At 28.9% G+C, this 12,715-nt stretch overlaps 1 protein-coding gene and 1 long non-coding RNA gene across 2 annotated transcripts; both read right to left on the minus strand.

Moving 5' to 3' along the window:
- Positions 1-3,393: 3,393 nt before the first annotated feature.
- LOC132752914 (uncharacterized) lies at positions 3,394-4,274 on the minus strand. The gene is made up of 3 exons (XR_009628873.1): positions 4,102-4,274; positions 3,693-3,855; positions 3,394-3,452 (listed from the first exon to the last, which is right to left on the minus strand). It is a non-coding gene; the product is annotated as an uncharacterized LOC132752914 (long non-coding RNA).
- Positions 4,275-4,837: 563 nt separating this feature from the next.
- On the minus strand, positions 4,838-7,031 carry LOC132752912 (scavenger receptor class F member 1-like). The gene is made up of 3 exons (XM_060743321.1): positions 6,905-7,031; positions 6,416-6,497; positions 4,838-5,916 (listed from the first exon to the last, which is right to left on the minus strand). Exons 2-3 carry the CDS (start codon positions 6,471-6,473, stop codon positions 4,838-4,840), a joined length of 1,137 nt encoding a protein of 378 aa, XP_060599304.1. The 5' UTR covers positions 6,474-6,497; positions 6,905-7,031.
- Positions 7,032-12,715: the final 5,684 nt, after the last annotated feature.

The raw sequence follows: 12,715 nt of genomic DNA on the forward strand, positions 1-12,715 counted from the left end.
TATATATATATATTACATATGTAATTTATATATATATCTTATATATATGTATGTATATATATATGTATGCATGGATATATATATATATATATATATATATATATATATATATATGTATGTATGTACATATATAAAAATATGTATATATATATATATACATATATACATATATATATATATATATATATATATATATATATATATATATATATATATATATATATATATATATATATATATATATATATATATACATACATACATACACACACACACACACACACACACACATATATATAATATATATATATATATACATACATATATATAAATAACATACATATATATATATATATAAATATATCCATAATATGTATACATATATATATATATATATAAATATATATATATAGACATAGATATATATACATAAAAAATCTTCTAATGGGTGTCAACCAAGTTTGTTCAAATAAAAGCCCTGGGGTTTAAACTGCGCCCCGCTCCGGGGGCCTATATACAGGTGAGCGACTTTGGGCCATCATGGCCCTCTTGTTATTTATCTCGTGCGCACGAGATACTATGCCGTGGCAACCAGTTCCTAAGTCGTGCCCTCGAGATAATTATGTGGCGCGCACGATATACTATGTCGTTGCCACGAGTTACTAAATCGTGCACACGAGATAATTCAGTCGTGGGCACGAGATACTTTTCGTGGGTATGTGTGATTTAATCTCAAGCATGGGTAAAATAAAATTAGTCACGCTTATGAGATCAAACGGACATTTTAGTGGACGAATATTAACCACAAGCAACGACTGATCAAGGATAAGAAAGCATTTGACCTCCGTTATTAGTAAAGATGCTAATACCGATCAATGTACATGCTATACACATAACTGTGAAAGTCGTGTTGTTTTACTGATAAATGTATTTATTGTATATTTACTATTTCAATGTACAGAATTTTACATTTTTTCCCCATCACGCGCCTGTAATATTTGTACGTGCGAATAGCGTATCACGTGACAAGAAAAACTACGCTCCTGTAGTGGATAAGTGGATACCTCAGTATAAAAATGAATTCCTGACTGAAATTTCACACGACGTAGATGAATAATGTAATGATTTAGGTAGGAGTATAAAAAAAGCTATAAAGAAGCACATTCGCAATTTAATCAAGCAATACATTCTGAAAATAAACAATTTTTGTATAGTAAGAAAAAAAATTAAATGTTGCTGTAAAGTGACTAAACAAAACTACCTAAAAGTATGACATTAAAATGGATGAAATGAAATAGGAAAGAAAGTATAAGCATAAGCATAATGTCAGTAAAAGGACAGGGGATCTAGTCAGCTATCTGTGACGTAGATGTGGTTATAACTTTAGTAAATTTACTTGCATTAATATTTATACCACCTGAAGTTTCATGCAAGAACTGTAGAGCCTAATTAAAATAATGTTTCATGGAATTTCGGATTATTAATTTTATTTATACTTTTCAGAAATTCAGGAAAGTATTTGTATCAAGTTAGGGTTTAAAAACGTGTGTACTCTGTGGCATTGCATTTTTATTGACAAATATGTTAGTATTTCTTCTGAATGCTTATCAGGTGCTATAATTTTCTAAATCTATGGAATTTTTGTATCAATACTTTATCTAAAAATGTTTCATTGTACAAATATTATTATATCCATAAAATGTACTTGTTTATACAAACAGATATATACATACTCGAACCCCTGTACTATCTCGAAAATATATATCTACCAGATATCCATCTTTGCATCCTTCAGTACGTGTTTACATGTTTCCTGACACATATCTGACATATTTCAGGTTTCGCCCCAAGAGCTTTGTATACACTCATTTTAGGACTATCCATCTGCATGTCAACATGTTCTTTTATTGTCCCTTACTGAACATAATGGATGGCAAATATGGAATGGCATTAACGTGTTACATTAAATGTTCCATGATAACCGCCGTGTGAACACATCTGCGGATGTTTCTAAATTCAAAATTTCACCATGTTCATGTTTAAATGTTAAATTCTGCTTAAGCCGGTGCTAAGAGGCGTGGACGGTAACTTGCACTTTCAAGTATCGTCAATGAACAGGCGCAATCAAACAGAGCCTGCAACATTTTCAATTTTGTGGTTTTGGGCGTTCTTTAATCATTCCGTTTCCTCTATTTTAACTACATTCTGTAAAATAATGTCACCATTGCAATGTAAACATATATTTCAATCATTTTCTTTTGAGCATTTGAGTCTTTATTTTCTACTTAAGGGATAGGGACAGTAACCAGCACTTTTAGTTCCGTACATGAACAGGTTCTTTGGCGTTCTTCTTCAGGGAATCCCTTTTCATTGCCATCGAATAATTGAGATGAAAACCATTTCCGACATGACATTCGAGCAATGATTGCAATTTAACGAAACTTTTATATACTGTTTTTTAACCGGTTTTATACTGATAATACCCAGATCTACAAACTTGCATATATGCTCATAGAAAAAATGCTTGGCTTGATAACAATATGCCGGATCCTCTATTTATTTACTATAAGACAATTATCAACACTGGTAAAAGTTTAACTTACACGAATAACATATAATTTTTGTTTACATGACGTACAGTTATTAAAGCAATGTTAACAATCTATATAGCACAATGAACGATAACTATTTGATAAAAAGTAAGATGACCATAACTTAAAGATGTCGAACATGTGATCAAGATTGAAAGCCAAATAAATTTTCTTAAAACCAATTATACAAATCTTAATTAAAACACATTTAAATGATATGTTTTGAAATATACACTTATAGCTGTTTTAACTGTTATTTTCTTAAAGTAAAGATATCAGTATGACCAAATGTCAAAAAATTGACGTTCAGCCAATTGTTAGCATCATATATTTCGTAATTTTAAATAAAATATTTAAAGATGCATTCAATGTAAAAGACCTGTCCAAATTGTATAGTAGTCTCATTTGTAGGTAAACAGAATAAATTAATTTGGAACTATCATGCAGAAGTATTTACGATCAAATACTTGATCAACAAACATTTCTAGTTTAAATTATACCATTTTCAAGAACAATGTTATACATGTTATCAGCACACATTATAAAACATATAACGTAAAATATGCTGTTATTAGATATAAGTTTAAATATCATAATGCAAAGACAGGATCAAAGTATTCGAGAAAAAAACGTTTATAAAGAATAACAAGGTACAGTAATTTTGAAAAACACATTAGTCGTAATTCACATGTTAAAATATTGGTAGAATGAAATATAGTTTTATTCAGTTATATAACTAGCTTATTATGAATACAAGCCGTTTTCAAAGTGATTATATAAGGATGGTAATAATATGCATCAATCACTAGGAAATCACTAAAACTCATTTCTCCTACGTCGATGACAATGCTGTTCCTAGATCTGAAAATAGACAAATAAATATGTAGACAAATAAATAAATAAATAAATAAATAATAAATAAATAAATTATAATAAAAATAATAATAATAATAATAGGAATAATAATAAACATAATAATAATAGTAAAAATAATAATTAAAAATATAATTATAATAATAATAATTGTGAACAACAATAATGACATCAGGTAATTAATATTATCATAATTCTAGGTAAATCAAGTAAACACATTACAATTACCATTGTATACATTATTCGTGGTCCTGTTATTACTCAAACTCTCGTAATTATTAGTCGCATCAGCTGACTCAGCATTTACAGTTCCGAAATCAGTTCTAGTGTTATAATATGTTGGAATGTCAACGTTAGGTTTGTTGTCTTTGGGCGTTTACTTCCCAGATACCTGTATTAAAAAATAGAATTTATAATTATTATAAAAGTCGATTTTAAGTAATACGTATAAAAGCAAACCAGTGATCAACCGACACAATTAACTTCAAAATACAAGCGTATCAATTTAATCATGAAGAAAAACATTAACATAACACTGTGCTTATTATTATTATTATTGTTTCCATTAAATTCATCAGTAAGAATGCATTCAAGACAAGCATGTTGTATAGTATAAAATTTGTAAATAAACATTCACCTTCGTCTTATAAGGTAAAACAATACAGCAAATACTTCTATGGCAACACAAGATCCGAATCCAGAGAAATATATAATGGCAAAATTATTAACTTTATCTTCAGACCGTGCACATGATTGTTGTTGGGTTTCAGGTTCGGCTGATGTTGTAGTCGTTGTTGTTGTCACTGATGTTTCTGTAGATATAACATTGACGTGTAATATATATGTTACCTTCACAATAGTCTAATCATTACTGGAACAATTTGTAAACTATACAAACAGTCGTCTATATCAAGTAAGCTCGCGCACCTTAATCTGTTACAGCGCAAAATTTGTTATCTCAACATTGAGGGTTTGATTCCCGAGCTGGCCAACTAAAATGACTAGAATGGTCTTTCTGATCACTGATAAATATCTCTTAAATGATACCATAATGCAATTCAATGGCGAAACATAATGACTATATATCTATGTTTACTATGATTATGATTTAGTGAGAATAAGTTAGTTGTCAGTAGTGCGTATTATATCTTATTGTTACTTTACGCAAGTAAAAATCCTCAAACGTATTAATTTTACTACTACGTTTGCACGTAATAATTACCAAAGTCCAAAGTAATACTTTCACGTTTAAACAAGGCAAAACAAGTATTTCCAATATCCCTGTTATGCCACTACAATAAGAGTGAATAATAATATGCAATATTTATGGTAATAATGAATTTGATTTAATCAATGAGTTACTTATAAATTAATTATTTTAAAATTACTTTATGACAGTTATCATATGCAAATTGTTTACCGATGTTGATAGTTTGAGTACATTTATATCCAGATAGTCCATCCTTACATCCATTCGTACATGTACCGTTGTTTCTATCACATTTAAGATCTTTACATCCACCAGGACAAGGTTGCTCACAAGTATCGCCCCAAAATGTTTGGTTACATCCGTTTAAACAATATCCACTTGTATTTTCACATGTATGTTTACCACTTTTTATTATGCATGCCGGGTTACAGGCTAAACTGCAATCGGTTGAGTAATAATTACCTTTACACAGTAGACAACTATTTCCGTTATCTTTTGAACACTTTAAACATTGACTGTTACATCTTTCGGAGCATTTTCCACCAGTCCAGCCCTCATTACATTCTCCTTGACATATTCCAGTACTATCACAATTCGTAGAACATTCTTTTGAGCACAATGATGTGTGTGATCCGCATGTTTGACCATTGAATACTTGTCCTTCTGGACAATCAGCGCAGACTAACGAATCATTGTGTATTTGACACTGGCTACAACCTTGAATAATACAGTCTGGACATTGCATTTCTGACAAACATGACACACAGTGAACGTTGTCATTTAACTTATAGAGATGAAAACCATCGTTGCAAATATTACACGTGTTCCCATCCGTACAATGTTTACAATTTGGCGGACAGGTTTGACATATTGTTTCGGTACCGGTTTTATACTCATAATAACTAGCTCTACAACCGCTCAAACATGTACGTAAATCACAACGTTCATTTTTACATAATCTACAATTATGTTGACATTGATTTCCATAGAAACCAGGCTCACATTGAGTACAATATCCAGTATCATCTTGACATTCACTGTTGATACAATTACCATCACAGTTAAAAGTACATCTGGCGTGCAAACCATATTTATTAGGCTTACATGAAGTACAGTCATCGTAGCTATTACATCTTTCACAATCGTCGGGGCATAGTGAACAATAACCATTTGATAAAAAGTAAGATGATTCACAATCTGTACAAGTTGATCCAGAACATGATTGGCAGCCAACAGAGCATTCTGTAAATATATAATCCTTTGCCTATTTACATTTGTTTAGTTATATATAATTACATCTTGTAAGCAAACCAAAGGTGTTTGGCTTACAGAAAGTACAGTCATCGTAGCTATTACATCTTTCACAATTGTCGGGACATGGCAAACAAAACACATTTGATAAAAAGTAAGATGATTCACAACTTGTGCAAGTTGAACCAAAGCATGATTGGTAGCCAACAGAACATTATGTTAATATATATTTCTTTGCCATATTTACACTTTCTTAGTTATTAATATATCCACATTTACAATGTAAAGAATATGCTATGTCAGATCTTTAAAAAAACTAAAAAGTCTAACCCCGACTACAAAAGATTAACAATAATAAAAAAATAAACTTTAAAAAGTCAACATTTTATTATAGATGCATTCGAAATAATCGAAATTAAAAGAACATGTTTTAACAGCAATTCACACATTTGCATTTTTACAGTACAAATCATGAAGTAAAATAACTTACCAGTAAATACCATATCCACAATCAATACTAGTATAAATGTTGTTTCCCTAAGAAACATTATTCCGTATTCATTTAGGCAAATCTAAAAGTGAGAATTTTATTGATAGATAATAATGTGATCAACTTACAAGAATACATATGTTTTAGCATATTAACTAAACGATGCTGCTTTCATTCTTCTTCTTTTTGTTTTATTATATCTTTAGCTTAAAAACCAGAATAGTACTAAAATGTATGTTTTTTTTTGTTCGTAATTTGTATCCATTACAATAAAATATGTTAGACATATCGAGTGTATCATGCAGTATTTTAAATGTACAATTAAGCTTAAACAAAAAGATGCAAGACCTATAATTAAATTAAAAAAATTACTACAATATCCGTTATTCCTGTTTAAAAACTTTTAAGGCGAAAATTAAGAAATTCAAGAAATATCACTTAACTTTCACCAAAACAAACAAAAGATATAATATATAAACACCTAAATACCTGAATAATCACTCCCGAATAAACCTGATCAAAACTTCCTCTTTCTCTGTTGTGATTTGAATAGATACGGTATGCACCAGTGACTCTCTTTCGAAGGTTATTTTTAGACTAAAATATTCGGATTGATACGGTCAAAAAAGAACAAAACCGCTTTAAACTCATAAACTCTATTATATTCTTTGCAATAAGAAGAACAAATAGTAAATCATGCCTATAAAAGTAAATAATGATTAATTTTAGGAAAATTTAAAATGTATCAAAGTATCAAACATGCAGTAAAGTACCTCTAAAGGAAAAAAAAATACGAAAGGTGGTAACATTGAAACGTACCATATTCACGAATTAATCTTTATGAAGTCAAGATTAAAGCTGAAAATATTCACGCTTTTTATTACACGAAATCATGACTTGAACTTCATAATGAATTCAATTTTACACCTAAACCGTTAATTATGACAATGCATTATTACATTACTGTACTTACGAGCAAATATTTTATCAACAAACACTGCTAGTACAAATGATGTTTTCAAGAACATCACTATCCCATCATTATACAAATTATAATCTTACATTATAAAACAGACACAGATTTAAAATGTGAAATTCATAATAGGCTCTTATAAGTATAAATTGAATTCATACTTATCTTTTTATTAAGATTTTATTTAGTTTAATATTGTATCGATCTTTGTTTACAGTTTAATAATATTATTTTCACATAACAACAATTTTTGTATACATTGCTTGTTCAGGGCTGTGTTAATATTTCTGAGACCATTGCAATAGTTCCGATGAGTAAAACTATGTTCGTGTGTACAAATTGAGTCCGCAGCTAAATATTGTCAAAATAAGCTTTTCTTCACGGGCGTTACAGGTTTATCCACTTCCGGATAAAAACCGCTATAGAAACTAGTTCTTCATTCTGCAGTATTGTTACATTCCAGCTACACATCATTAAAATATTGTTTGCAAAGTTGTTTAAATGCTTTGAAAGTCCCAAATCGTTATTTTCATGAAATAATACCTTCCTTCATAGAAAGCAAAAATAACAGTTCATTGATACACCAGTAGCAAGCAGCTCAGTGGGTTGCGGGAAGAACAATTCTAGTTTTGTTGTTGTTTTTTTACTAAAGATTGCTACACAATATATCATAGAAAATATGGCCTATAAAAAGAGAGTAAAAAGAAGAACGTATCTCGGAAATACGGTTTACTGGAATTTTATCCTACATATAAACTCACTAATGGGCCCCACAGAGAGAAGACGCAGCTATCAGCAGCCAGTGGTCATATCGAGGCATTAGCAGCTACGGTCAATTTTGTTTTTATTTCGGACTTTAAAGTGAAGTGAGTTGTGGATATTATTATTAAGCAGATAAAAATAGTGTGATAAGAGGTTTGCTTACTTTATTTGTGTATGTTTTTATTTTAAGTAAATACCTAAAAATGATTCACCTGTTCTTTAAAAAAAATCTTTTTAAGTCTGAACACCACAGACGATATATTTATTTTAGTTTCATAATATATAACATATTATATAACGTCTTAATAGCCAATTAACATCAAAGTCAAAATACGACATTTGTTCAGGATAATGCTTAAGTTGTCTATAAAAAATGTCTGAACACCACAGACAAGGCAAAATACAAATGTTCGTAATTATGCTGATCCAAACACCATGGAACAGCCTTAATTGTCTAAACCACAGAGACAAAAGATACATTTGTTCGTAATTTTGCTTATCCAAACACCATGGAAAAGCTAAAACTGTCTGGACACCACAGACAAAAGATACATTTGTTCGTAATTATGCTTATCCAAACACCATGGAAAAGCTTAAATTTTCGGAACACCACAGACATAAAGATACATTTGTTCGTAATTTTGCTTATCCAAACACCATGGAAAAGCTTAAATTGTCTGAACTACACAGACAAAAGATACATTTGTTCGTATGCTTATCCATACAACAGGGAAAAGCTTAAAATGTCTGAACAACACAGACAAAAGATACCTTTGTTCGTAATTAAGCTTATCCAAACACCATGGAAAAGCTTAAATTGTCTGAAGACCACTGACAAAAGATACATTTGTTCGTAATTATGCTTATCCAAACACCATTGAAAAGCTTGAATTGTCTGAACACCACAAACAAAAGATACATTTGTTCGTAATTATGCTTATCCAAACAACATGAAAAAGCTTTTGTCAATTTTGCGTAAAATTTGACGTTCAGTTTAGCCGCATTTTTCGGCCTTAAAGCGGCTAAACTGAACGTCAAATTTTGCACAAAATTGACAATTTTCTTTCCATTTTTCAAACATTTTTCGGCGTAAAACAATAAATTTTATATCAGCTTAAAGGAAAAAAAATTCCGTAGAATGCTGTAGAATTTATAATATTTTGTCCACCAGTGGCGTTAAAATAACCGTAACAGTTGCCAATAATACGCAAAGACGTCATGTTCAAAAACGGGCTCTGATGGTCAACTTTGACGCCGTGTGTACAAGGGAACCTAATCAGAAATATGGTCAACTTTTTGCATGCTAATTTTCAAGACGCTACTCGAAAGTTCGCAAAGTGTCGCGTTCTACCTTAAGTTATATTTATGTAAAAAATAATAATAATAAAAATTGCTTTGATATTTAAGTGCTCTAACTGAACGCGCCTAAACTATTTTTAAACACGCTTTTTTTAAAACAAAAATAGCCATTCAACTATCAAAGAAAGAAAGAAAGAAAGAAAGAAAGAAAGAAAGAAAGAAAGAAAGAAAGAAAGAAAGAAAGAAAGAAAGAAAGAAAGAAAGAAAGAAAGAACGAAGAAAGAAAGAAAGAAATATACCATTGAACGCTCTAATTTCTGTTACAAACTATTAATTTACGGCGTACGTGTATATATAATTTTGTTAACTTAAATGATTATATATAGACTATTCATTTTCAAATGATCCACATCCTTATTTCCTTCTTTCTTTTTTTATTATTCTAACCGTTTTTTTCGTTTCTTTTCTTTTGTGTGTGTGTGTGTGTGTCTTTTATAATTATGCTGTTATGAAAAAGCCCCATCATGAAGGGTAATAAAACTTAATTGATCTCTTTGAACAAAAGGATATGTAATATAATACGTAACTAATGACCTTCGATGGTTATGTTTTTACACGTTCAAGTGGTGTCAACATTCTTTAAGGGGGAAATCGACCTGCCAGTCATTTATGTTGCAATCCAATCAAGTTATTATCCGAAAGATAATTCCTTTTTTTTCATTGGTAATAAGAACTGAACTGACCACACCCTGCCCAAATTTAGTGTACGGGGGACTGTCATTCTGTCAATGAAACTTAAGATAATCATCCAATCAAAATCATAATATTTCAGATCTATTTTATTTCAATATCAGACTTATTGGACATTGGTAACATAAATGAATTAATTAATTAAATTTATAAATTAATTTATTATTTTTTATTAATCAATTAATTTATTAATTAATTAATTTATTGATTTATTAATTTATTTTTTTATTAATTTATTAATTTAACAATTTATTATTTTATTTATTAATTTATTTAATTATTTATTTATCTATCTATTTATATATTTATAAATAAATGAATGACAAATAAATAAATAAATATATAAGTTAATAAAAAAATTTATTTATATATAAATATATAAATAAAGAAACAAATAAACAAATAAACAATCGGTAATTCCTGCCGTCATTTTAATTGATGACGTAGGAATATTCCTATATAATTTTGTTAACCTTCATGTTATTTATACTTATGTGTATTTTTTCCTCGATAATACATCAAAATGTGTGTTATTTTATTTCATTTGGCGTATTGTATAATTTATATTTATGTAAAAAAAAATAATAAAAAACATTGCTTTTGATAAATAAGTTCTCTTATTGAACGCGCCTTAAACGATTTTCAAACACGCCGCTTTTTTAAACATAAAATAGCGATTCAATTATCAAAGAAAGAAAAAAGAAAGAAAGAAAGAAAGAAAGGAAGAAAGAAAAAAGAAAGAAAGAAAGAAAGAAAGAAAGAAAAAAAGAAAGAAAGAAACAAGATATATCCTAAACGCTCTAATTTCTGTTACAAACTATGTAATTTACGGCGTACGTGTATATATAATTTGTTAAGTTACATTATTATACATGAATTATTCATTTTCAAATTATCCACATCCTCATTTTCTTCTTTCTTTATTTTTTGTTCATTCTAACCATGTTTTTTTTGTCTTTTTTATGTGTGTGTGTGTCTTATATAATTATGCTGTTATGAAAAAGCCCCATCATGTAGGGTAATAAAACTTAATTGATCTCTTTGAACAAAAGGATATATAATATGATACGTAATGAATGACCTTCGATGGTTATGTTTTTCACACGTTCAAGTGGTGTCAACATTCTTTAAGGGGAAAATCGACCTGCCAGTCATTTATGTTGCAATTCAATAAAGTTGTTATCCGAAATATTATACTTTTTTTTTCATTGGTAATTAGAACAGCACTGACCACACCCCGCCCAAATTTAATGTACAAGTGACTGTCATACTGTCAATGAAACTTCAGGAAAAAAATACAATCGAAATTGATTACTTCATTAATGTGTTTATTTATCATTTTATTAATTTATTAATTTATTTATTCACTTATTTATTATCTTTATATTTATATATTTATAAAAAATTGAATAAATGAATGAATGATAAATAAATAAATAAATGAATAAATGAATAAATGAATAAATGAATAAATAAATAAATAAATAAATAAATCAATAAATAAATAAATTAATTAAATAATTAATTAATCAATTAATTAATTAATTAATTAATTAATTAATTCATAAAATAATATAAAATAAATAAATAAATCAATAAATAAATAAATAGATATTCGGTAATTGCTGTCGGTATTTTAATTGATGATGTAGGAATATCCATCCCTATCTAAGTTAGTTAACCGTCATGTCAGTTATACTTATGTGTATTTCTTTTCCTCGCTTATGTTTTGTTTCATTTGGCGTGTTGCACAAGTTATATTTATGTTAACAAATATTGCTTTTGATATTTAAATGCTCTAACTAAACGTACTTACCCGATTTTCAAACACGCCGTTTCTTAACACAAATAGCCAGTCAATTATTCAACATTGTTGTAAAGAAAGAAAGTGATCAATGAAACAGACAAAAACATCCTAAACGCTCTAATTTCTTTTACAAACTATGTAATTTATGAATGAATGAATTATTACCTAAATAAATAAATAAAGAATAAATAAATAAATAAATAACAAACAAATAAAGTAAATAAATAAAAAATTGGACCGGACCTTTTTCATCTTACAAAGGTCGGAACCGAATATTAGCATGCAGAAAAACTTTTACTGTTAAACTTCCGATCCGATATGTAAAACAAAAATAAAGATATGGATGAATTCTCCCATTATGTTATTCTCCCATTACGCTCTAATGGGGTATTTCTCCAGTTACGCTGTAATGGGAGATTACTCCCATTTTAATTTTGGGAGATTTCGCACCATTTTAATATTGGGAAATTTCTCCCATTTACTTAATGGGTTTGTTCAGCCAATGGGAGAATTGCAAATTTCTTTAAATATAATCCTCGAATACTTATAAGTTTATTCTAAGTATTATATATTCAACACATGTAAAACTATTTATAAATCAAAGTGCTGCAGCACTGAATGCGACGAACATGCAACCGGAGAGACATTTAGGGTTCTTTTTAGAAAAAAAATTAAACATAAAATAAATAACAGGGAAAATTTGATCCAT

Source organism: Ruditapes philippinarum, unplaced genomic scaffold (genome assembly GCF_026571515.1).
Source record: "Ruditapes philippinarum isolate M1 unplaced genomic scaffold, ASM2657151v2 ctg6287_1_1_1_1, whole genome shotgun sequence".
Taxonomy (NCBI): domain Eukaryota; kingdom Metazoa; phylum Mollusca; class Bivalvia; order Venerida; family Veneridae; genus Ruditapes; species Ruditapes philippinarum.